The 27,100-nt window shown below is 40.6% G+C and overlaps 4 protein-coding genes and 1 non-coding gene across 5 annotated transcripts; 3 read left to right on the top strand and 2 right to left on the bottom strand.

Annotated features, from left to right (window-relative positions):
* Nucleotides 1-3,039: 3,039 nt before the first annotated feature.
* trnaw-cca lies at nucleotides 3,040-3,111 on the top strand. Its single transcript has one exon. It is a non-coding gene; the product is annotated as a tRNA-Trp (tRNA).
* Nucleotides 3,112-3,332: 221 nt separating this feature from the next.
* Nucleotides 3,333-8,454, top strand: c14h17orf97 (chromosome 14 C17orf97 homolog). Its single transcript, XM_034551015.1, has 2 exons — nucleotides 3,333-3,894; nucleotides 5,364-8,454. The coding sequence occupies exons 1-2, from the start codon at nucleotides 3,780-3,782 to the stop codon at nucleotides 5,750-5,752; spliced, it is 504 nt and encodes a 167-aa protein (XP_034406906.1). The 5' UTR covers nucleotides 3,333-3,779; the 3' UTR covers nucleotides 5,753-8,454.
* LOC117743196 (apoptosis-inducing factor 3) lies at nucleotides 8,121-16,152 on the bottom strand. The gene is made up of 19 exons (XM_034551014.1): nucleotides 16,134-16,152; nucleotides 15,813-15,903; nucleotides 15,114-15,223; nucleotides 14,558-14,667; nucleotides 14,424-14,468; nucleotides 13,622-13,703; nucleotides 12,902-13,014; nucleotides 12,724-12,810; nucleotides 12,504-12,595; nucleotides 11,312-11,442; nucleotides 10,623-10,738; nucleotides 10,477-10,548; nucleotides 10,288-10,351; nucleotides 9,790-9,866; nucleotides 9,181-9,298; nucleotides 8,955-9,053; nucleotides 8,672-8,747; nucleotides 8,465-8,569; nucleotides 8,121-8,205 (listed from the first exon to the last, which is right to left on the bottom strand). Exons 1-19 carry the CDS (start codon nucleotides 16,150-16,152, stop codon nucleotides 8,121-8,123), a joined length of 1,692 nt encoding a protein of 563 aa, XP_034406905.1.
* Nucleotides 16,153-17,907: 1,755 nt separating this feature from the next.
* On the top strand, nucleotides 17,908-20,772 carry LOC117742850 (TLC domain-containing protein 2-like). Its single transcript, XM_034550499.1, has 5 exons — nucleotides 17,908-18,086; nucleotides 18,170-18,252; nucleotides 18,623-18,705; nucleotides 19,988-20,196; nucleotides 20,574-20,772. The coding sequence occupies exons 1-5, from the start codon at nucleotides 17,908-17,910 to the stop codon at nucleotides 20,770-20,772; spliced, it is 753 nt and encodes a 250-aa protein (XP_034406390.1).
* A 508-nt stretch (nucleotides 20,773-21,280) lies between these two features.
* Nucleotides 21,281-26,375, bottom strand: LOC117742792 (F-box only protein 40-like; the record flags this gene model as incomplete). Its single annotated transcript, XM_034550428.1, has 5 exons — nucleotides 21,281-21,499; nucleotides 22,041-22,377; nucleotides 23,532-23,663; nucleotides 23,884-24,170; nucleotides 25,239-26,375. Coding segments are annotated over 5 exons (2,112 nt in total), but the record flags the coding sequence as incomplete, so codon positions are not given.
* Between the last annotated feature and the right edge of the window lie 725 nt (nucleotides 26,376-27,100).

The raw sequence follows: 27,100 nt of genomic DNA, 5'->3' as shown, positions 1-27,100 counted from the left end.
GTTGCTGTCACGTGACACACTGCAGCTCACACAGAAAACCCTCATGCAGACCAAACCCGCTGTCTCATTGCCCTTCCTGTTTTATAACAACTTTATAGATTGTTTTGTCACTGATTATGAAAGATTTTGAATTTGATTTAGTAAAAAAAAAAAAACTGAGTGGATGCTCTTTCTGTGAAAATGTCAATCCTTCCATTTTCACTCCATTTAACCTTCAATGACGTCTGATTCAGCCACAATGTTCTCTTCAGGCATTTGTGGAGGTGGAAGTCATTATGAATCATTGATCATCATCATCACAACAACATTATGTAGGATCAGTATACAAAATATAAGAAATACACATACCATTTGGCTTGTTTGCACAAGCTGTGGTTGAAAACAGTCTTGGAAGCAGATGCCAGTGCACTTACTGCAACTCAAGCTCTGCGTGTGTAATAATGTCTGCAGCAGATGGAGGAGCCGCCATCAGTGGCTCTCAAAGGGCATAGTTTAAAACACATGAACACTGAATTGTGGGTCAAAGGTTGTGTGAAGAGTTAGAATGGGTGTAAATGTGTTTTACTTGTACAAACATGTGACATATGGTTTTGTTTTTGCGATGCCCTTAAAAACCCACCAGTATTATGTCTGCTTGTATCTCACTGTGAACTTTGCCACTACTGCATAGATTAATGGCCTCTGACTCAGCACCATGATTCATTGTTTTCTTCCTGTAATTCTTACTGGAAGAGATATGTGAGGTGGAAATGCAGAAGCAGGACATACTTGTTCGAGCTCAGAGGTTGAGACTATTCGTGGCGCTGGTGGCTGTGTGTTTTAATAGCAGACAGAACACAGCAACCACGTTTAGTTTCCAAATTATTAGAAAGGTTACATTGTGTATACTTTAAAAAGGATTGTGCGTCAAATGGACAGATTTTTTGACTTCATAAACTGTTTTTTTCTGTGTGTACATGCAGGACTGTATGTACTGAGGAACCGGTGGGGGTGGTGGGGAGACATGATTCTATTGGACAGGAATCAGGATGGAAACTCCCTGGGAAATACCAGGCTGTGGATGTTAGAGGCGATATTGAGTAGCGATTTAAACAGACTTGGTTTCACAAATGGCATTAAGTTTCGTGAACATCAGTAACATTAGCACTCAGCTGTTCTTTCACTTAAACAAATACTAATTTGTTTCAGAGGAAATGTTTTTTTATTTTGATACAGGTATTAATACAAACAATGTTCGGAGATTACAAAACGGCACAGTATTTAGCAACACTTTCAAAAATGAGGGTGGTATATTTGACATGAAATTTCCTTTTAAGCTGCAATAATCAATATTTCTATTGTATGGATCACGTTACAACATCTTTGCAAAAAGGTTTGCTTCTATAGGGACAAACCCAGAAAGTTCTTTATCATGTTCATCTGTACTATTCTCTGTGTGTACCGAAATAAAACCTTTTTTTGCTGCATATTTGTGTACTGTTTTATGTTTGACTATGAAAAAAGTAGGCCTACACTGAGACATTTTACAAAAGGAGAGTCATTGTCATTCATATGGTGTGTTCCATTTATATGATTGTGTTTTCAATTTTGCACTTGAGTGTGCTGTAAATGCTTGGGTAGTGTGCAGCAAAAGCTTAGTTGTGTGTGTGTCATTTTAAATGATGGCTGTGTGTACCAAATGAAAAACACAAGTTCCATTTGTGAACAGTTGAGAGATTTGATGGCAAAGAGTCATCTTGCAAAGGGAGTGTCAGGTTTAGCATTTTGTGTGTGAAGTTTTCAGTTTTGTGTGTCCAGTTTTGAGAAAGCCGTTATTGTTTTGAGAAACATGTGTTAACAATTGTGAAGAACTGTCATGCTGAAGTTGTTCAGTATAGTTGCTGGATGTGACAGCAACTAAATCCCTGTTGCATTTACAGCCTGTTTTTGCTGTTTTACATATGATGTGAGACTATGCAACTTTAAACCAGTAAACAGGGAACTGACTTGTCAGTTAAACGCTATGTATCATAGATAGCTAACATTAGCCACCTTAGCCTGGTCATACCAGACCAATAGGCTAGAGATGTTTTGAGTGTTTGCATCATTTGTAAAATAGTATTGCATTGTTTCTATTTTTGTATGTTACAGAGTCTCATTTTGAACTTTTGCATAACCTAACTGATTCACTCAGATGTAAATATCAAGAGAATAATGAAATAGAATAGAAGCTAAATATATTATAGTTTTTACATGGTGGCCTGCAGTCGCCTCTTCCTTGTTCTTTATTATTGTGGCTTCAGTTCAAGGTCGGTTTTCTTCTGTCCAGCTCACTCAAAGAACTCATCAATGACTGAAAGACCACTGCCAACATTAATCTAAGGCCTTAAAATAGTTTAGACCACCAGCGATCACACTGCTCTGGTTTCATCGGATGATCATGTGTGTTGCTTGTATTGAGATGTTGTGTCACTGTGACGACAGGAAGCATGCAGTTCAGATGGGCCGAGTTGGTTTGGTGCCCACTAGAGGGCTTCAGTGTCGGTTGAGTTGTCCCAGTGGGGAAGCTAAACCTCACTTGTTATTCATCCCTAGTTACTGATGACTAACCAAGATCAAGCTCACTAGCTAGACAACAAGTAAGACAAAGGATGAGAAGGCAAGGGAACTCACAGACATCTGTTTTAGACTCCAAATCATAAAAAGACACATAATGGACAACATTTTGTAGAAATATAAGATCCAACTGGATTACAATGAGTCAAAAACTAAGGCAAGCCAGTGACTAATGACCATATCTACATTATTACTATGAGTTACTGCAATTTAGTGATGCTGTGTGATCATTTGGAAAAGGAGATGTAAAAATACACACTTATATCTTTCTATAGATGTTACATAGAGGTGCCAAACGTTATAGGCTATACACACCTACATTATATAAAGCAGCATTGTGGTTAAAGGTTGTTATGCTTACCTATCTTTGTTTAGCTCTATATTATTTGTTTTTCAGTAGTGACATACGGATGTCACATCACCGTGACGTCATTGGACGGATAGGATCTCGTGGCGCAACGGTAGCGCGTCTGACTCCAGATCAGAAGGTTGCGTGTTCAAATCACGTCGGGATCAATCATTTGCTTCAGCATGGCGTGGAGAAATATATTATAAATCTCAAAAAGGATGCTGCTGTTATGATATTCAAACATTAGGCATTTTCGTAATTCGTCCAGTCCACTGTGCGGTTTCCGGTTATTTATTTGTATTTTTCCTGTATCCGTTTAAACATTACATTTTAAATGAAGAGACTATAGTTGTGTCTGAAAAAATCAACCAGGACATGCAAAAAACGTTTGCATAACACATGTATCCTTCTTGAGAAGGTGTGTCCTGTTGACATGGAGACGCGTCGCACAGCAGCAGTGACGCGTGATCGTGGAGACGCGTGTCCCGGAACAAAACCGAAATATCAGCCGTAGTTAGCAATGCCGCTTCCCGGCGTTCACTTTCTTCCGCCTTGCTGCTCAACATGCGGCCGTGTTTCGCTCCCCGGGACCGAAGCGGCTCCGCTCGGCCCCACGTGTTGAGTAGAGGGAGGTTTCAGGTCTCTGTGCGCAGCGCTTGCTTCGCGTTACATTTGGTTTTGACGTTCACACTCGTCTTAAAGACCGCTACCGTGTATTTCCCACGTTAATGGTCTTTCATTTATCCGAGAAGCCTTTTATCTTTCGGCACAACCGTTCTCAGACTCGGTGCACCTGTTGAGCCGCGCGTCACCAGCTCTGCGTGCCCACTCCATCATGGCAGAAGACAAACAGCTGCTGCCGCCTCCCACGAGCTCCGACAACACAAAGAAGAAGAAGAAGAAGAAGAAAAAGAGAAAGAAAGTGACTGCTCCCACCACAGGACATACAGGTTGGTCGTGGAGGAAGACGTATTTAAATCCATTCATTACTAGTACTACACCTATACTCTATGTGTGTACATAACAAATGTCACATTACAAGTCCCGCATTCAAAATGAAATATGAAAGCATTTTCAATCAAATTATATTATATATACTTTCAAAAGTAAAAGTACTCATTATGTAGGAACAGGCCGGAGTCAATGTAACATTGTGTTACAGCTTTATTATTGCGAATCCATTACTGATCACTTGATGTTGTATTTTGTGAAGGTGGAGCTAATTCTAACTACTTTAGTCACAGTTGGGTAGTTTATCTGTAACAAAGCGTCATATTTTATAACCGATGTTCAATTTAATAAAAAACAGAAACTACAGCTGGCAAACAGATGTAGTGGAGAAAGAAGCACAATGTCTGTCCATCAAAAGTAATTAAAAACATTTTATGCTGTTAAAGTCTTAAACGGCATAAAATGTAAATACTCAACGAAAGGTGCCAGTTACATTTCACCACCGTGAAAAGAGGATCAACCTAAAATAAATTAATAATAATAATAATTGTATTCAAGTAGGCCTATCTTCCATAAGTACAAGTTTGAGGTACTGAAATGATTAGTGATTAATGTATTAATGTATGTAATGTTCTGTCAATGGACAGCAAACTAATCTGCAACAATTTCATAGTCTTTGAATTATTTTTGACTGCTGAAACTGAACTTGTGTGGCGTTCTACATTATTTTCTGACATCTAAAAAACGGAGGGGTTCATTGATTGATCAATAAATAAACAACAGATTCATCCATATTAAAAATAAGAATCAGCCTAGTTGCTTTCCTAAATAGCACTTCATTTACATATTTTCATTCATATTTCAACATTGTCTCATACAACGATTCATATTATATCTTCTGGAAAAATCCATGATTTTACAAAACTATAAGAGCATTGAGAGTGAAACAAAAGAGTAAAGATTTGGTCCAGAAAACCAAAACAAGCTGAAACTATTTATCTGGTTTGTCATAAGTAACTCTTTTCTTATTGCCTTTAGCAGGACAGTTTAATGGTCCGTAAAAGTATAATAATAATAATAATAATAATAATAATAACAAGTAGTAAATAAAATGTAATTATTGTACCACATTCCTTAATAAAGCAGATTGTCTAAAAGCAGACCATGAAATATATGTTAATACACATAATGAAAAAGCTTGTAGCCCCATGATTCTGCTCACAGCAGCATTTATAATGCACAGACTGAACCACGGACTGTGTGGTGGTGTAGTGGATTCTCTCCAGGGTACAACAGGTCAACAGAGAATAGGCCCCCAGTGTCGCGTCCCCACACTGTCTTGTTACAGCTCATTACTGTAAACCAAGCCATCAGCCTTCTAGCTCCAGAGGGAGTCATTAGTAATCTAAACCCTCAGCTTTGTTTGGCAGTGAGCATGAGCCTACATGTTTATGTTCCCCCCCTACAGAGAAACCTCGGGCTGTCTCTTTGCCCCCTGAGACCTCGCCTGTGTCCCTGCTGCCCCCACAGAGTCCAGGTCAGCCTCGAGGCCAGCTGCCCAAGCTCCAAGCAGCCAGTAAAAAGAATGGGGAACGACTTGCTGGCAGCGACCGGAGGAGTAAAAAACACCCCAAGGATTCACCAGCCCCGCTGACAGCTACAAGCAAAGCCAGGGGCATTGGTCTGCTCTGCGCCCAGGCCAGGGAGAGCCTGAGGTGGGAGGGAGTGCTGGAGGACCCCCAGGCTGAGGAGAAGAGGCTGGAGCTGTACAGGGCCAACAGGCGGCAGCGTTACAATGCACACAGAGACGCCCTGTCAAAGGAAACCCAGGCTGCCTTGAGACAGACTGTTCCTTAGGAGAGCAAAGAGAAAAAGGCTTTGACTTAATCTGACCAACAGGAGGCATCACTGCATGAGAGCACAGACTGAATTAAAGAAGCAAGTGAGAGCCTGATGCTGAGCGTCTCAGGCTTTATTTATGTACAGTTTAAAAACGGATTTAGCAACAGCGAGCCACAGAGTGAAGATCTCTGGGTGCCGTGAAGAGGATGCACCAAAGAGAAATCCAGCATGTTGCCAATTTAATAGCCTTAAAAGCACTCAATAGAAATGCTTTCTCTGTTGGGTAAAACAAACACATATCCACAGTGTCTCGACTGTCCATGGACCTACACAACTTCTCCTGGAAGTTAATATAGGGTTGGCACGGTTTATCATCTGATTCTAAATGATGTAACACTTCCAGAAAAGACCCAAAGTAGATCTTTCAGGTCTGAAACCCCATCAGGATCACTGAACCCCCCTCTCATCTGCGTCTGTGACGTAAAGGAGGGTGGAGTGGATGAGGCTCGCATGATGTCTTTCTCACCCCTAGAACTTACAAAAAATATGTCAGCAGTTTTTCTTTTTTTATGCAAAAATACCCAGAAAGCCATCCAGAGTGGGTATGGAGTTTAATCAGATTGAATGGGACACAATGTGTTAAAACACTAAAACTGTGCAGCACATTGATTGACCTGCTGTACCAGTGATCTAATGTGCAAAGTCACAAATTCAGCCATGGTTTTTACCCCTCTCATTCTGCTCCATACTGTTCACTACAAAAAGCAATTTAAAGACACTTTAAAAGGGTAAATCTTTGAAAGGACTGTCAAATAAATCTTAAAAGCACTACCACTGCTGGGTGATCGATGGCACGATGGCAGAAACATCACGTGTCCCTCGAGTAAATATGCTCCAACACGGATAAGTTAATGAATGCAAAAAGAGACAGTGCTTTTGTGCCTGAGATATTTTTTTTATGCATGCACAAATTCAAACAAAATAGACAAAAATGTTTAAATGACAATTACATTCCTGTTATTTCTCCCTGGGCATCAGGGTTCACTTTGCATTGATAACAAAGCGAGAAGACGGATACACAGCACTGTGACTGAGAGGAAAAGAACATCTTTCACTTTAAATCCTTCGGAGAACAAAGCTGATACACAACAAATGCTACATGACTTATTGTAACAATGTGTGTGGGTGTAAAGTAAGACTCAGAGATGTCCCTTAGATACATTCACACTTTAAGCTATTACTTTACAGTATATTGCTTTAAATGCAATACTCCAAGAGATGTGAGGTTGTAGGAATATTAGGGCAGTCAGTGTGCCCTACTGCAGAGAGATGAACATTACAGTATATGATGATTTATACCGGTGACAATGTACATTTATGAATGTTGTTTTTTAATATAATGTTCTGCATTAATTTGTTGAAAAACCATAATTCAGGTACTGAATTTGTTCAATTGGCCAACAAATATTTTCCATTCATTATTTCTGAATTCATTATCCAGAACATGTAATATATTATGATGTAGATGATCTAAATGCTTCTATTAAAAAATAAACTGAATAATTAATGATTTACGACGAGTACAAGTACAAGTACAAAATGATGACCAGTACTGGGATTGAAAAGTCTGCATCAGTTGAATCCTGGATATAGTGAACCCGTTGACAGGAAGGGAGAGTGATGGGAGAGAGTGACGCTCAGAGTAAATGTGAAGACAGGGATGGACCGGCACAGAGACACAAGAGAAAAACGCAGCATTTCTTTTGTGAAGGTTTTGTCACACTGGTTTTGTCACACTGCATTTGTGTGCCGTTTGTCGAAGGCCTATTGTTCCCTGTTGGTGTGTTTTGTTACCGTTGCCTATTTCAACACCTCTGCTTCAAAGAGCTGAGCACTCCCCCTCTGTTCCCATAAGCCCCCCTCCCACTCACTGACCGGACCACGTACATGGCCGCAGTGAGCATGAAGACCACTTGTGTTTTCCTAGCAGCATTGTACACCGCCTTCTAGAGATGAACAGCAGAAAACACACTGAAGCATCTTAACTGATGTCTCTGGACCGTCACTGAAATATCCCTTGAGACATAAAGCCATGAAATGAAATACTCTGAAGAAATAATAGGGGAAAAAGATCAAGATTATAAAAGAAGTCTCAAAAGCTGCATCTGTCTGAGGTATCTGTTGTTTGCTTGGTGGAGTCCCCCTCGCCTGAACTCTGAGTGTATGACGCACAGTTTAAATCTAATACTGTGCGTCACAGTGTATATATACATTTCACTGTGGATTGTGTGAAGGCCGTCTCTTTATCCAGGTCTCCAAACTCTCGCTCCTCAGTGAGAGGGGTGGTGACGAAGAGACAGACCAATGTCATTCTGGCTGCATGTCAACATTGTACAGAAGGCGTGTTGAGCAGAAGGTTAGAGGAACGTCTAGATTGGGACAACTGCAGCCAGCTCAGGTCATCTGATCTGTCAAGTAGAGGAAAAAGAGAGAACATGGATTTACATAATTGAATACACTGATCAGCTCCAGCTTGTTCCTCGCATGTGTCGCCAATACATTTGCATTCGAGTGAACACACTGTTAGAGGCCCATAAACATTATAAGATGTTTTGTATGTTTACTGACAGTAAAACTCTCTCCATGTGTGTGATCCTACCAGTCATCAGACAATGTTATTATCCAAAGATGGAAATAATAAAGAAGAACAGAACATGTTTTGCATACTCTGCCTCTTTCTTCGTGATGACCTTTCCTGCTACGAACCTCTCAGCCACTGCAGACACGGCTGGGTCGTAGTTCAGGCTCGCGGCCGCTATGACCTCATCATTCCTACAGGTTACATTGTATACATTATCAAACATTCATATTTGAACATCTATTCATTAGGGAATGAAATGTTTTTTTTGTCGGCGGCTGTTTTTCTCAACTTACTTGATGTACAATGCCAAGAACTTCCTGTCCTCAAACGCTCCTTTCATTACAATGTCAGTGTATCCCTCCCCGTAGCCTGCACGCCAGCAGGATGAAAACATGAGTTACATTTAATAGAGATAACTAGAACAAAGTATAATTCATCAAGGTGGGATGACTACAGTTGTGCCTTAAGTGTGTCACTGTTGCTATTTTATGAAAGGGTCCAGTTAGTGAGTTAACTGTTTACTTAAATCTTAAAATATCAGTGTGTGTGCGTGTGTGTGTGTGTGTGTCCGCCCACCTGCATATCGGATGGTTTTCCCCAGTAGGACGGTCCAGTAATAAGGAACTGAGCTGAGTTCAGTTGGTTTATCCAACATGTTCAGAGCCGCTATCCTCCCTTATGAACAATGAAATCAAGTGTTTACATTGAGCTCAAAATGAAACTAAACAACACATTGTCTTTTAAATCCAAGTGTGTCGTCTCGGGCTTTGTGACCACATTGACGTTGCTCCTACATTATTACCATGCGCTTGTGCCATCTGCCAGTGTCCGATGTTGACCAGCCGGTTCTTAGCCATCGCCAGGGGGAAGGTGGCCAGGTCGCCCCCACAGTACACACTGGAGATGTTGGTGCGCATGTACTGCAAGAGGGAGATACTGTCATGCCTCGCTCTGCTCTAATGTCATGCTGGCCTTGTTTACAGTTTTCAGTAATTTCCTGTTTTATTTTGGTATAATAGCGTACGTCTCTTGTGTGTGTGTGTGATTGTTATCACCCTCCTCTCACTGTGTATTCAGACTGTGTGCGCTGTGTCGGTCCGTCTTTCCTGTTTCAGCCTCAGTGTTCCTATCAACCAGGGTTTTTCTGACCAATCCTCATTACTTTGACTCAGATCTTGTTTGCTGTGATACCGTTTAATTTTTCTGGACTGACATGCCGTGTCTCTTCGTCGCAGTGGTAAATACCGGCTGCTGATTAATGGTGCACAAACCTACCGATGCATGTGAGGAAGCGCATGTTTGTTGACAGTACTGTTATGTTTGGGGGTCCTGGAAAAGCTGTGGGAGGTGGTGTGTTGGGAATGAAGAATGAGATCTCGATGATCAGGTAAACAGCTGGTTGTTGGCTCACCTTGTCGACTGTGACAAAGTGTTTTGAGTCCATCGGTATTTTGCTGTCGAGCAGAAACTCAGAGTTTGGTTTGATGCCTGGTGGAAGAAAGAAAGAGGACACAAGTGGTTGAGCATGTTTTGGAGGAATATTGTTGAGCTGTTCATTGCTGGGAAACATCAAATTTATCAGAGATGTTTGTGCATCAATAAGAAATACAAAGTACAAAAGAAAAGCGAAGGTTTGACATTTTGAGAAATACAGATACATCTCCATATCTGCCCAGTAAATATGATAATATGTTAGCTTAGCTCAGCACAAAGACTGAAACCTCTCTGACCAGAAGTAACTACATCTGTTTACCAGTACCTAAAATATAGTTACTGAATTAACAAATACTGGTAATATAATGTGCAATTGACATTACAGAAATGTCTAATGTAAAGCTGTTCAAGAGTAATAAAGCAACTGAGCATAACACAAATGCATACATTATGGAGATGTGTGCATTGCACTCACCAATACCAACAATCAAGACATCTGCAGGGATAACTTTCCCACTTTTAAGCACAACCTCCTTCACCTTGAGGAAGAAAGAACAAGGAGACAGAGGAACGTGGAGGAGAGTGTTTAGATTTTCATATTTCACTCACTCTTGAATTTGAAGAAATAAAACACATTGGCACAATGTGTGTTTTCGCACTTTACCTTGCCATCCACACCTTTGACCTCCGTGACGTTATCATTCATGTAGAATTTCACATTATTTTCTGACAGCATCTGCAGTAACAACAGAGTTTAAACTACAAGTGGCTGAAAAGGGAAGTAATGTGAGGATGTAATACAGGACTCACCTTCATGGTGACTTTTCCAATTTCACGACCCAGTGTGTTCTGGTACGGCAGCTCGCTGCTGCTGATCACTGTGACACTGGAGGCTTTGTCTATCAAGTAAGATGCAACTTCCATACCTGAGAAAATAATGTGTCGATGAAGGTGCAGTAGAGAATATCAAGTAGGAGAGAAACAAAGAGTATGGAGCCCCAACAACTAAAAACACAACTAAATACATCAATAAATAATGTGGTTTGAATTCACCCCAACAAGAAATATAAAGCTTTATACTTTTTATTTTGTTATCATTGCCGGAGTAAAACATGAACACACCCTTCTCATTAGCATATACGAGGAAAACGGGAAATTAAATTTGTGATATAAAATCACAAAAATAGAAACACTAAGGATTTAATGAAGGACAAGTAATTTAAAGGAAAAGTATAACGCTTTTATATTTCTTATTACTCTCTATTAATGATTTAACTAACAGTATTTTCTATTTTTTATTTATTGTTGCAATCCGTTTTATTTTCATGTTGTTGGCTCAACAACCTTTTACTGACTTTGGTTTTGGACATCCATAAATAGGAAAACTGTCAATTGGAAAGCAAATTAATTTTCTAGATTTCTATTTTTATTTCCTACACATCGCCAGTCCAGACAAATGTAAAAATATGTGCATATTTTGCACACTGCAAACACAGTACCGACAAAAGAGGTTCCCACGAGGACGACGTTGCAGCCCAGACAGGATGTGTGGATTTGCCGAGCGTCCTCCGGAGTCTCCAACATCCGGACGTTGTCCAGCTTCATGCCGGGGACGTCCAGACCCTTCGCTCTGAAGGACAGGCCAAGACTGTTTATGAGCAACGCAGTGCAGCGGAACAACTTTCCCTTCTTTCAAGGTACACTCATCACATTTGCTGTTGGTCATTGTGGAGATAAATGTTTGAGCAAAAATGGTTACAATCAAGAAAAATACGTCTGTACCCCGTTGATATGGATCAATCTCAGAAGTATTTTCTAAGCTCTAAAATTCTACAGAAAACATTTTCACTAAAGCCACAACAAAGAGGGAGTGAACACCGTTATTAGCCTTGATATCAGCTGTGGAGCTGAACATAATGCTCATTACACTTTTAAATAATGTATGCTCTCCCTACATTAGAAATACATCACATACAGCAGCAGCTTCATATTTCATGTCAGAAGATGCTGCTTGGAGCTCACAGAAATTGCAAATGTGAACTCTGTGCTTTCATTCTTATCATTCAAATATTTAATGACTCCATGAAGTTATAAGATGAAATGAAAAATCCCTTTTCAACCCTTTTAGATCACATGCTTGATCATATTATAAAACTTTTTAACAATATATGAAAAAAATCTTTTCTCCCTGTAAAACCTATTATGATCTTGTGCTCATGTCAGTTAGTACCAACTATAGGTTCAACAACACATATCTTTACATCCATCCATCAATGATAATACAATCAAATCTTATCTAATCTATACACACATTTGCGATTTAAGGCAACTATAACAATAAAGGGAAATATATTTGAAAGTCATATTATACTATCTTTTATGTATTTGTTCAATTTTCCATAAGAAGAATTTAAACAAGTGAACGCATTTATTGGTGATTATTTTTGCATTTGAATGTAATTTTAATTGTCCAAATCCGACATTTGATGAATAAGGGCTGCCTCAGAAAGGCCCAGGCTGGCCCTGGTTTCAAATGAAACACGTGTAAACAGTGCGTGCGTGTATGCGTGTGTTTGCGTGTGTGTGTGCGTGTGTTTGCGTGTGTGCGTGTGTTTGTGTGCGTGTGTGTGTACGTGTGTTTGTGTGTGTGCGTGTGTGCGTGTGTGTGTGTGTGTGTGCGTGTGTGCGTACCTGCAGCCTGTCGAGATGAGAAGCTGGTCATAGCGCTGAACTGAACCGTCGTCAAACGTGACCGTCTTCCTGTCTGTGTCCACTGACAGGGCCTGTGATGTGTGGTACAGTCCAAATTACCAAAAGTATCAAGAGGAGACTTGTGTCACAAGAAGGTTATTAAGGGATTATGCAGCGAGACTAATGACGTGCGTCGACAGAAGACGGAGAAGGAACTCACTTCTTTGCGGAGCCACACCTCGATGTCGTGCTGATGGAAGAACTCCATCCTCCTGAGCAGAATGCTGTCGTTCTCCACATTCATTACCTGTACGATGATGATGGTATTCAATTAAACACACACACACACACACACACACACACGTATTGTTGGTATCATCTCATTTACTCCGCAGCACCTTGCTGAGTCGTGTTTTGTCGTAAGGTAACAGGTCGTCTCTTGTGACCAAGAGGATTCTGCCGCCGAAGCCTTCCTGCCGCAGCGTCTCGGCGCAGATCAGCGACGCCGCTCCTGCGCTTACGGAGAGTTAACACACGGTCACACACACTTACATTCATTATGTCATGTATTCATCTCGATTCATCAGTTCATACAGTTATGTTTCCTGTCCACTCGCACGTTCAAATTAAAAACATAACTATTCTTCTTGTTGTAATCATTATCTTACTGGACACCCCTGTACATAACCGTGTGTTTATACAGATTCACTATGTAATATACTCATAAAGCAGTTCCAATGAAGCACCTCCTTATACAAGACAATTAACAATATCACCATGTACATTATACAAACATCATTGAATATATTTATATTATATTATTCTAGTTATTCATGCTAATATCAAATGTTAATAAACAAAAACTAAAGAAACAAACAACAACTTTAAAACAGGGCAAAGGCTGGTCAGCATGTTATTGAAGTAATATCGTAGTTCTGTTCAGTAAATGCTAATAAATGTAGTAACAACAGGCCGCAACACACGTTTTCATCATTGACATTTATTTTGCAATTAATTGATTACTGTATAACATGTCAACACAAACACACACACACACACACACACACACACACACACACACACACACACACACACACACACACACACACACACCTCACCTCCTCCCAGCAGCAGAACAGTGTGAGTAACTCCTGCTACTGCAGCTCCCATACTCTTTACTCTTTTTTCCTGCTTGAGAGTCTGAAACATGTAGAAAAATACATGTAACCCATCAACAGAAATATTTATTTACATATGAAAATGGTAAAAAATATAAAGTATGTTTTGTTAGTCACCTAATAAATCCCAAATATGGTATTCATACAACGATTATTGATTAGAAAATATATTGCATTACAAAGTGGAAATTCAGTTTATTTACTTATTCAATTGAAACTGTCTTGTTTTCACATTTGTTCCAGTCTAAATGTCTAAATGTCCCGATGCATTACAAAGTACATGCTTTTACTTTTTTAGTTTTAGTTCATGCTGCAGCAGTGTGCATCCAATTGGGTCATACTACTTCATCATAACATTGCATCTTGAACTTTAACCGTCTTGCTTATATATTTTTGCCATACTGCATTTGCCATACTATGTATTGTAATATACTAAATCTATGTCTGGCATACTAAATTGTACGGTAGTATGGGTATTGGTCTCATTATCAGCTGAGATATGCACCAAGATTAGCAATATCTTTTCATTTATTTATTTTTTTGTAGTAATTTTATTTATGGTAAAGATTTTAATCCAACAAAATTAAGGACTTGATCCACTTTAAGTGCAAACGGTCAATATTATGGAATTAGTACATACACAGCCATGTATAATGTGTGCTCATTTAAACACTGAGTTCACAATGATCTGAAGCACCATGACGTGAAACAGCTGAAACAGAGAAGTTAACTGTAGATTTACCTTTTTGCTTACAGACACATACACTTTGCTGTTTTGAATTTTGACCTTCAAAAGAGAAGAAGAACAATTAAAATGACAGTAAAATGAGAGCAAATGTCCTAATAAGCTACATGTCCATCTTTTCTGGTTTGTACCTTGTGGCAGGGTAGACAGTCCATGCCCGGGTACTCCTCCAGGTCTCCTGTCTGGACGTTGAAACAGGCGCCATGCCACGGGCAGCGCACTGTGTTGCCTGAAATAACTCCTGAACACACACGCACACACATACGCGCGCATACACATCATTTACAGACTCTGTGCTGGTGTTAAGAAAAGGACGCAGTAATTTAGGATAAACTATTAAACTGCAGAACACATTGAAAATACTGTATTACCACGAAACTCAAACCATGTTCATATGTCAAACTGTTGCGTGTACAAGAGCTTTACATGTTTTATCTGCCTAAATGACACCCTATAGACAGATGAAAACATCCCATCCTCATAGACTCAGTGTGTTTGCCCAAATGTTGAAGTGTTGCACGGTTTTCTTCCTCAGAAAATGGACAATCAAGGCACAATATTGAAATACAAAATCTGTACAGATGAAACGTACTAATAAGGCGGGTAAACATTATGTGACAGATAAAAATGTGATTAAATGGACTGAAGGTGTGATCCTCTGTGCACTCACACCTTGTGCCTCTTTACCTTCACTGAGAGGAGCTCCATAGTGCGTACACTGGTTACCAATAGCACTGTATCTGCCCTCGCTGCGTGTCAACAGCACGCTGTGGCGTCCCACTTCAACCTCCATCATCCTGAAGTAACACACACACACACGCACGCACACACACACACACACATACACACACACATACACAAACACATACACGCACACACAAACACAAAGATACTGTGATACGTTTTACACCCAAAGTAAAGTTTTATTCCTATGGAATTTGTAATTATTTAAAAAGGTGTACATAAAAAAATAGAAACAATTTAAATCTGTGATCATTGATGTGTAAACTAGAGTAAGCTGTATTGGTATTTCAGTCTTTCTGTCGATCCACCACATTGGTCCAGACTGAGATATCTCAATCCATTGCATGTATTGCTGAAATTATGTTAATTTTTTACAGATATTAATGAATATTACTCTTAGATAGACTCTTAGACTAATTAATTCAAGCCTCTAACTGCTTTACATATTGACGATGAGTAATGGTGTGTATACAGGGTGTAATGTTTGTCAATGACACAAGCTTGGTTACATATTTCTGTTGCTGTCATAATTTGTTGATTAATGGTGCATAAATCCTTGTTTATGTCAGTAATAGATAAAGTGCTGATGCATGAAGACAGGTTTCAGGTTTCCAGGTTGTGAACATCTCCCCTCCTCCTTACTGTCCATCCTGCAGGTCTGACTCCAGACACACCACCTCAGTCAGCTCCTCTGATGTGTCCTCTGGATCCGAGTCCGGAAGCTCCTCACGAGCTAAAAACACGCCAGAAAACACACACATGAGCGTGCACGTATGCACACATATTAGAACAGACTTTAAAGGAGTTAAACAAACTACATCAGCAGTTATATAATGTAGGTTTCCTAAATACAGATCACTCAGAAAACACCCAATGAAGAAACATCTGTTAAATTCAGTGGAACATCGATAAAGTAGGCCGACCTAAATGTTTAATCTATAAATATTCAGGCAGATTACTCACGCGGTTTGGTCCCAGACATGTCAGTGATTCAGTTGTAACACCACAAAGATGTACACAAAACCTCCAGAAACATCCGAAGCTCGTCAGATGTTCCGTGAGAGAAGTTATTCAACAGGCCAGGGTCCCCAGTTTGTTTTCTGCTAATCAGCTCAATGTTGGGATAAAAGCACGTTTCCACGGCAACCGGTCCATCCCCAATCCTCATCCCTTGATCCTGGGAGACAATGTGAAAAAGTGGATGTTTCTGTGGGGTTAAGACAAGCAAAAATCAACCAAAAAGTTACTTTTGGGACTCCGGTGAATGAAAGGTGATGTCAGTGGTCATGTTCAGCCCTGTCTTTGTTCCAGAGAAAGGAGATGGAGGTCCTTTGTGTTTCACAACGGCGGTATAGAGAAAGGCTGACGAGGCAGCAGCAGGCGACACTGAATGGACAGGCGATAAAGCATAATTTACTAATCCGGATTTAGGCCTACTATCATTCACACATGGTTTCAAGCTTCAAGATTCACTGCAAAGCCCAAGGGTTTTAAATCAGTCGGTTATTAAACGCTAGAAACATGGCAGGAGGCGAATGGGCTGTGGTGGAAGAAGTAGCCTTTTTTTACTTGTTTTTAAATGTAAAAGTACTCACTATACAACGTGGGCATATTCAGAATAATGTATTTTTTATCATTGGATTATAATAATTGGCGCATTAATGTTAACATAACTTTAGTGTTGCAGGTAAAAGTCAAACTTATTTAAATTATTTTATAAGCTGAGTAGCTTGTGAACTTTCTCACAGAGATCAATTCAACATCAATTATATGTTCATTATATTTTATAGTCTATTAGTATCTGAATCTGCAAGGTAACTAAAGTTGTCAGATAAATGTAGTGGAGGGAAAAGTACAATATTTCCTTCTGAATGGTAGTGAAGAAGTATAAACTCAAATAAAGTAGCCTCTAAAGTCAAAACTGTAAAGTACTTGAGTAATACTTTATTTCACATGTCCAATTGTTCATTTTAATTGTCTTGATAAATAGACAGCTGTGAGCTACCTGAACTGGATGCTAGTATTTGTACTAACTATGGGGAAAATAGAGACAATGTTGAATTGGAAAACTTCTGATGATCAGAATCTCTTTATTATCCTTATAGCAGTTGATGGTGAAATAAGTCCAATTAACCCAATACAATCAATTAGGAACAGTGCAATTCAGCAATTTTCAATGATGGACATTTTATTTTTAATATTCATTTATTCAATTCAATTCATTTTGTAAATCACAAAATGACAAATTTGCCTCAGAGGGCTTTACAATCTGTACATATAAGACATCCTCGGTTCAGGAAAAACTTCCCCAAAAAACTTGAAAAGGGGAGAAAAAAAAGGAAGAAACCTTGAGGAGAGCAACAGAGGAGGATCCCTCTCCTCGAATGACAGACGTGCATTAGATGTCACGTGTAGATGAACAGTTATAACACATTCAATACATATGATAGAAATGATTAATAAAATGAGATTACAAAGCAGAATAATGATGAAACTGTAAGGAGCGGAATCGTACCATAGTGTCGTGTTATCATGTCGCTGTGACCTTTAACCTGTTGTCAGTAATCAGTTTGTCAGTTCAGGTGAGGGTTTATGTTAAAGGGCAATGGTTGTGTTGAAGAGACTTCAGCAGTTAGTTTCTCTCATTCCTCAAAGTGTATCTGACCTGAAATGTGCCCTGGTCAGAGGAAGGAGCACGTGAGCTTTAAAGTGAAGGTTCTCTGGTAAAAATAGAGTGATGGATTTAAAGTCAACACTCCTGGTTGTTGGAGGCTCTGCGTGCTGTTTCAAACTGCTGAACACCGTCATCCGATTCCTTCCAACACCAGAACTGGCACGCAATAAATCCTGGAAGTGGAGGAATATCAGCACTTCATTAGCTCACAGCTCGCTGACAGGAGCGTGGGCCGTCGTATGGTGAGTAGAGACACAGTGATCAGGGCTCGGGCTATCATCTGTTTTAATATCTCTGGTTTCTCTTCCTCTCGCTCACCGTGCAGTTTCTACATTCAGCCTCACATGGTGGAGGACCTGATCTCCTCTCAGTCCTTGCTCTCCCACAGTCTTGTAGCTGTGTCTACAGGTGACGACCTCGCTCACAACACATGCACCAGCTTACACATCAGCAGCCGTCAGGCTTGAAATAAATCAACTGCGTGAAAACTTAATGTACAGTTTGAATTCACAACAACAGCGACGTCCAAGTCATGCAACAATCTGTTCCTGGATTTAATCGAGTAAAAGTTAATTTACCTCACTTGGAAATCAGATACTGAACGCACCAGTTTACTGACAATAAAAAAGAAAAGTGGGGAAATGAAAAAAATGTCACCCATCAAAATGTCCTTTCTGCAAGATTTAATAAAAGGGCTGAACAAGCCGTAATCAACAGTGAACGATGTTTTGTGTATCAATGCACATGTGCTACATCATTCATGTACTTCCTCCTCTAGGTTATTTTATCCATGACTTCTTGGACGTGGCTTTGAACCAGTCATTCAAACGCTCCCGGGAGGTGCTCCTCCACCACTCTTTGGTAATAAACGTTACACCTTCTGTGTGTGTGTGTGTGTGTGTGTGTGTGTGTGTGTGTGTGTGTTTTACATGTGTTTAGCATAGTGGCTGAGAGAGCTCCACACACTGCAATTAAATAACACACAATCAAATTCATCAGTTTTTAGTGTCCCCCTGGATGCTTGTGTTTTTGTCTATTTATATGTGATTTCTTAAGATGAAGTCTGCTGAGCTCATACATGCACATTATTGTATATAAAATACTACCTATAGTAGTTTGCTGATTCTGCTCTTCACGGTCAGGTTTTACCACGTGTGATTTCAAACAAAGTATAAAATATTAAGGTCCAATTTTGTGACAGAATATGTACCCGAAGAAGGCAGGAAATACCCAACGACTATTACACAGAGGATCTATATTCGGATACATTTTAGAAAGCTTGACCGTGGAAAGATGGAGACGATACAACACACCGGTACAGCTCACACCCTTCTCCTTATCCATTGCTCCCAAGTTCAGATAATCTAGTGATAAAATGAATTGATTACACATATAGTTAAATATGAAGAAGGATAAACAGAAAACTAAGATACCACCTGGGTGTAATATATTATCTGCGTACAAAGTATTTGTGCGGTCGACTTTTGTCCATGCTTTACATATATCTTTGTGTTGTAATGATGAGGTCAGTGCAGGAAATTGCACACAACCTGATTCACCTGCAGCAGGAAAACCGCTCAGAGACTTGAGGTCACAAGATAATAAAATAGAAGACTGTGTGTTGGCTGATAGCTGAGCTAATGAGTCTCAATGTGTGGCTCTTTTAAGTTGCTGATTTAACCAGAGAGGTAGTATAACATGTACTCATAGTTCAAGGTCTCCTTCTGTTGAGTTCTCATAAGATATATATATATATATATATATATAGGCGTTATGTTTGCCAGATTTGAACAATACCTTTCCGTATATATCCTCCTTCAACCGTCTTTAAAATATTTACCATGTCACAATATTTTCAATTACAGAGGAAAACCAATTGACTTTTTGCAACTTGTCCTTCTAACTTTTTTTAAGGATGTATAATGATGGATTGATTATTGACATTAATATATGTATTATGTAATACTCTAAACCTTATAAAGTGCTACCACAGTAGGGTTTTTAGTGTATGGGATGTTAATTATCAATGATCTCCTTTTCATTCATTTTAACGTGTGATTTCTTTAGTGAGTGTGAATTGAGTTGTGCTGCATGCTTCTGCTTGTGTGTGTGTGTGTGTGTTAACCTCTGATTCCTCTCTCAGGTGCTTTCCTGCTTCAGTTTGTCTGTGACGTCCCGCCTCTATGTGGGCTACGCTGTGGTGTCTTTGCTGGTTGAGATCAACTCAGTTTTCCTTCACATCAGGCAGCTCCTCCTGCTGTCAGGGCGGAGGAACATGCCCGGGACGGACGTCAAAGCCCCTCCTCGACCCTCTGTGACCTACAGCGTGACCAGCGCGCTCAGCCTGGGAACGTACGTGGCGCTGTGATTCTCCTCTGGAGGTTTCACAACAGCAAAACTACCTTTTGGACCAGAAAGTGTTCATATGTGAGCGTGTGAAGAATCTTAGAAATCAGGTTAAATGGATGGCCTGTCATATGCTGATATACAGAGCATTTAAATGAATGTTAGATTAAGTCTTTCCTAATAAACTGCTATCGTGAAAAGGTTTAAAGGAATAATCCTCAAGATTTATAGAAGGTGGATATTATATCTATCAGTTCAATATGAACTGTCCAACAATAACAAAATCTGCCTTTAAGCACCTCTAAAAAGCAATTAGTGATGTCATATTGGTAACAAAAAGATATTTGCAGAGTTTCTCACAGATTTTATTCCTCGGCCTGCAGGTTATTGGTGTTTCGTGTCTGCACGCTGGCTTGGATGACCCGCTGGCTGGCAGCTCACACTGAACGTGTACCTCGCTACGCCCTGACGATGGGGACAGTCGGCCTGAGTCTCATCTCCATCATGAACGTGGTGTTGTTTTACAGACTGCTCCGGGCAGACGTCCTCCCTAGCACACACAACACCAGCAACGGCCGCTAGAGAAGCCCGATCTCAAAATGTACTCCAAGCTGAGCAGTTGTTCAAGGAACTGAGGACCACTGTAATTTATAGTGTTTGCTTGTAACTTCTCATGTCAGTGAAGTAAAGGTGAAACACAATTTAGAAAATGTCTTAAAAATAGAAGAATCACACAACGGCAACATTCTGCCTAAACTACGTTTATCTATGAAATAATTTGCATTTCATTGTCTTTGTGCATTTTATCTGCAACACGGATTAATTAATATGGTTATGGTTCATTTCAGCTGTTCGGCTACGTACAACCGCTCAAGTATTTATTCATGTTGTGTTATTCCAAAGAGTTATATTCAGTGTCTACAATGACAATCAGGGACAGCATTTCAAATGTGTCGATGGTCCTGATTTGTTCTTAATTCTCTAAAGTATTTAGATCACACAGGTTTTTCTTATTTTTCTCCTTCATTTTTAAATGAGGCAACATGCAACTAACTGCACGTGTTATAGAAACAGATCAAAGCAGCAAACACTACATCACGATCCTCTTCTTCTGGAACGCGGTAAGAGTGGGACCTTCACAGCTTGTCTTGGTCTGGGCCGTTTCTCCTCCGACGTGCGGCAGGTGAATCTTCTCCGTCCGGGACTCTCTCTCATAGCAGGGACACACCTTCAGGTGCTCCGACATGGACGGGACGTTTTGGAAGCACCAATCGTCCACAGGAGAGAACAAAGTGCTGAACTGCCAAACCTGAAGTCAGAGAGAAGAGAATGGCAAGAGAGATCTGAATATTCAGTCCTATATTTTCATTTACACTCAATATCCTCCTAAAATAGGGTTGGAATTGGATTCAATTAAATATTAAATGTTAGTCAAGGCAGTGAAGGACAGTATGTATTAATTTTATTTTAAATATTTAGCTGTTATAAAACTTGAGGTCTCTACAGAGGAAGTACTCGTGTTTATTACTAATGTAAAATGGCTACAGTATTTTCAGATGTGCTTGAATATCAAAAGTAAAAGGTAGTTCATTATTATTATTAGTTAGGTGAGATCATTAGATTTTGGATCAATTGTAAGCAGAATTTAACTAATTTAGCTCACTGAGGAACTAGTTTTAATTACTTATTTTAATCAGTTTCCACTTCATTAGGTACACATAACTCAAACTAATGCAGTCAAATCCAACAGTCCTGCAATAAATCCAAACGTCATGAAGATTATAATGTTTAAATTCAGTGTCGGTAAATATCCTAAATGACCCTGACAGACACACTGGTTCTTATCTCACCGTGTGCTTCACCCTCCATTTGGCTCCTCCGTGTGAGTAGGTCTTCTTCTCCCAGCGGAGGGTGACCATCCCTCTCTCCTGCAGCAGAGAGGAGCTCACCTGCCTCATCAGCTGGGACACCAGAGCCAGCTGGGACAGGGACAGACTGTCCAGGAAACGGGCCATGTGGCACAGCACCTCGTAGGGCAGCGAGCTCAGAGAGTCCTCCCCTCCTCCTCCACGACCTCCTCTCCTCCTCTGAGCGGTGGAGGAGTCCACTGAGCTCCCGGATGGCTGGGAAGCTTCGCTTAAGGAAACATGAATGGTGGGATGCAGGCTAAAGCAGCCAAGGTCCTCGCTGAAAGAAAAGTTGAAACTGAGGTCTTTGAAGGTTCATTAGATTTTTACTGCCCTGCGTGACTGTGATTTATCTGCAGGGGAACTTAGTGAGCAATAACAGAGAAGTAATGACGACACTAGAAGAAAGTGTAGTCCCTGTGTAAAGATAAGAGATTCAAACAAGTCAGTTCCCAAGGAAGTGGACTGGAAATAATTCAGTGAGGCAATTAAAAAAAGTTAGCTTAATTAAGAAAAGAAAAATATAACTAGTAGATTAGTTTAACAATATTAAAGGACATTGTGGGGCAGCATGCTTGAGCGACTAGTGGATCAGTAAATTATTTGAGCGTGAGCTTGGACCCGGTGCTGATTCAATGTCAGACAAACACCACAGTGACCGGGGAAGCTGTGGGTCCTCTGACACCGCAAAGGGCCGCTGGTGTGCTTTCTGAAGAAGATTTCATTCAATAACCTGATCTGCCGACTGGTTTCATCACCAGGACCACAGACAATTTCACCAGGACTGACAACCAACTGTAATTTGTACCAGGAATTGCAATTTTCTAATTTAAGGAATGTGTGTGAGGTGTTGAGTCTAGTTGAGTAGCTAGTTTCTAGGTTTTTGAGTTGAGCTGAGTATCTATCGTGAAATAGTGGTAATAGGGATGAGAAGAATTGAGTTGTGTGGTAATGTTTTTAAAACATAGCCCATTCAGGTTAGCGTGGTGTTTTCAAGCTATAGCATTAATTGTTCTGCTAATTTCACTAGAGGTCATTTTATTCACTATTATTTCAAAGATCATTATTTTTAATGTAAATGAGTCTCATTTGGGTTTTTATATCTTTCCAGTAAGGGTTAACATTGTTTTGTACATTTCCAAAATGTACAAATGTACAAAAGTTGGTAAACTGTTACTCCCTTTCATTCCAAATACTTAGATATTACTAGATATTGGTGCTAGTCAGTTATTTAAAATAGAGCATATATCATCTTGAAGAGCTCTGCAGTTTCTACTTTCCGTGTTACACGTTTCACTCAAAACAGGAACACCTTTAAGGACATTGAACACAAGCACCTCATCATTCCAGTTTAAAATTAGTCAATTTAGGCTACCTTCCCAAAAAAAGTGAATAAGTACGACACAATAATAAAGATACACTGTTTCATCTTACTTGTAGGAGACGGTGGCTTCATGAGTGGAGGGCTGCAGCCTCGTCTGGCTGTAGGTGCATCCCAGGTACGCCAGGGGGCACCTCTGCTCGAACCACCCGTTCACGCCCATCTGGATGTCACTGTGGACGTTCCTGCATTTGAGAGAATTTATTATTAGGAAATGAATTGTGATTGTGTGTGTTGCTTTGTCTCAATAAAACCAGTTAACATCAAACCTTACACAAAGCACCTTTTTTAAACTGTGAAGAAACTAAATATGTGTGGACTTTGAGATAATTCGTTATCCCCCATGCAGGCAATAATTGGCTTCAAAGGATAATTCGATTTTTTTTTAACAATATGAAAACCCACTTATAATGTTTGCCATATTCTCTGCGCTGGAAGGTGTGTCCACAGAGGAAGGTGAAGGCCGAGCTGGCCTTGTGGTGCCGGCTGGTGACGCTCTCCACCTGCAGCTGTAGGTGCAACTCCAACGGTTTTGCAGCGGTCAGGTCAGCCAGCGACGTTTCTCTCCGGAAAGGAGCAGACAAGAAGTTGTAGGTCTGTGTGCCTTCATCTTGTAACAAAGCATCCGTGCATTTGCTCTCTGCAATGAGGTGACCCCTTTGCTCCTTCTCCAGGGAGCACAGCAGAGAAGCCTGAGAAACACATCAAAAACCATCAGAGCTAAGAGTTACACATTATAGCACCGAATACCTCTGAGCAAGTCATTTACTGTCTGGGTGTTTTCTCTTAAAACAAATGGAAAGTAGGGTGTACTATTTTAAATAAACTAATTGATATTTCCATAATTGATACATATGATTAGTTCTTTGAATAAGAGATTAATCACATTAAAAATGTGTTTCGCTGTTTGTCAGAAAATAAGCAGCATCTCTTTGTTGCATGTGAAATGATGAATAAGTTGTCTTAGTATCTCAACACCCTCACAAACAGCTTGTGGTGCACCGGGATATGAGGCACGTTTAATCAGTGTCAATCATAGTGATGTGGCAACAGAGAATTATTACTCTGCTCTGCATTTTAGCGTCTTCTTAAACTTTGTTTACATCTTAAGACTTTATGTTTCGGTTCACTCTCACGGTGTTGATTTTGGACATGACAGGCAGCTTTTTTCCAGTGAAAAAGCTCTAAACTGTTCTTTTATCAGCTCAGAATCAAATGATGTGTTTTTATAATAAATTATATATTTGGTTCACTGCTTCTTTCCGCTTCCCGTAAGCCAGTGATTCATAACCATGGGCTGCGGCCCCTGATTGGGCCGCGAGCACCACCTCGAGGGCCGCAAACAACTTTCAGTTTTGCACCTGTGGGTCGCGGCACCGCAAAAGTTATCAATTGAAGACACCAGAGATATTACTGTTATCCAAGAGACGCTCAGTTACAATATAGCTTCCCACCACTTGGTGGCGGTAATGCGTCAGTTAGCTCCAACAGGCAGAAGAAGACACTCAGCCAGCCGCTACCCTGTAGCGAAAGTTATGGACAAGTATTTAAAACAAAAATATGAAGACGAAAGTGGTGATGAAACCTCCGAATATTCGCAACGCTTTTGGTTTGTAGTTGAAAAGTTGGGCCCCGAGGTCAAAAAGGTTAAGAACCCCTGCCCTAAGCAACCAAAAATGACCAACACGAGGACATTGTATCATAACATTAATCAGGTGCAATGGATTTAAAAGATCTTAAGGAGGATGAATCTCTCTCACCTGAACTTCCTCCCACACTGGCATCTCCTCTAGCATCACCCCCAGGTCGCTCGTATCCACAGCTCGATGCTCCCTCTTGTAGAAACTAGGGTTGCGGATGCGGCTCTGCCTGGCAGCGAAGCTGCTCGGGGTTGTAAAGGTACGCACAGTGATGATCTTCATCGGCTCCACACTTCCGTACACAAATTCCCTTATTTTCAGTCTTTCAGCGAGACAAGAGGAGGATGTGGAGGAAGCAAAGCATGCACTGCTCCCCTGTCGGCAGGTGTTTGATGCAGAGGCATCCATACCGCTATCTGATGCTTCTCCTCCTCCTTTAGAAAGCCCCTGGTCTCTGATGGCCATTGCTGCCTCTCCAGCGTTCCTGCAGCCACCTATCTCCATACTGAACATGCGCTCCCAGGTGTTGTAGTTTTCCAACACATCAGCATTAACTTCTGTGTCCCTGGCAATAGCCTCTCTCTCTTCCTGGGTTAGCTCCTGCTCATATTCAACGTCAACCTCATCTTCATCCTCTTCTTCTTTTTCATCAGGGGTTTGCAAGTTAAAAGTCTCCCAAGTGTGATCACTGGCCTCCTTCACAGCTGCCTTTTCTGCTGCCTCTTTCTTCTGCTTCTCCTTCCTCCTCTCTTCCCTCTTTTCTTTCTCGTCCTTCTCCACACTCTGGGTCAGCTCTGGGAACAGTTCTCTCATCTTCATGGAGTGAAACAGGAGGTCCTGGTCTTTCAGGGCCATGGCCAAGTCCAGACATCTTCCCTGCTCTCTTCCCCTGAGCAGGTTTTTATGCAGCTCTGTGTTTGGATAAGAATGGGCGTCGTTGGCCGGCCATCGGTTCCACTCCATGGAGCAACACACGACGCTGGCCGGACACACCTGGAGGTGAGCGGCCTGCGAGGAGCGGGTCAGGTGGAGCGGGCAGCCGTACTCGGCGTTGAGGCACGGCACCCTCACGTTGGGGCAGAGCAGCAGGTGATCCTCCTCTTTACAAAGGTGGAAGAGCGCTCCACAGTGCAGGCGGCAGGGGATGAGAGCACAGCACACAGAGACCTCCACCCGAGCCCTGCAGCGCCGGCTGTAGCAGGAATCACAGTGGACATGCTGTCGCACTCTGGAGGCCCGAGAACGCTGACTCTGATTGGATTTAGGGAGGAAGAAAGGAAGATGATGTAACAGATTGGTTATCAGAAGCAAAACAAAAAGTCACTAAATCATCTTTAATTTGATTTAAAAAGCAGCACGGGGCTTTGATGTCTACTAGCGCCCTTTTGTGCCTCTTCAGAACGGGCTGACTGCATGTCCTGTGGTGTTGCTGCCTGAAAGCTAATTAAAACACTGTCACACTCAACACTGCTTCCTTAGTTCCTTAGCAATACACATGTCATGACATACAGTAGTTGCATCACAATACATCACACAAGTAGCGGCGTTGTCATGTTCAGAAACACCAGTGAAATACACTCTGGGCCGACTTTATTGTTAGACAAGATGAGCAACTGCGGAATAAACACATATATATTTGATTCTGATGTTTAGATACACACATATTGAATGTTACTATGCTAACTAATTATACCCCAAAATAACTAAATATGAATTGTATTTAATAAAATAAATAAATAATAACAAATCCCCCCAAAGCAGCTAAAATATGTAACTGTATACTACTTACTGTGTACTTCTACTTTAATGGAAAAAACATTGTAGTGCTACATTTCTCCTTCAGAAAAATGTTACTGGTTCGACGTAGATTCAGACACTACTAAAATATAATAATTAAAATATGTTGCATTATCATTCATTCAACTTTACAGCAACGTATTAAAATTGAATGCTCCACCTTGAACAGTTTAAACACTGTAATG

This window comes from Cyclopterus lumpus, chromosome 14 (assembly GCF_009769545.1).
Source record: "Cyclopterus lumpus isolate fCycLum1 chromosome 14, fCycLum1.pri, whole genome shotgun sequence".
NCBI classification, from domain to species: Eukaryota; Metazoa; Chordata; class Actinopteri; order Perciformes; family Cyclopteridae; genus Cyclopterus; species Cyclopterus lumpus.
This window is presented reverse-complemented; position numbering and strand designations above follow the sequence as displayed.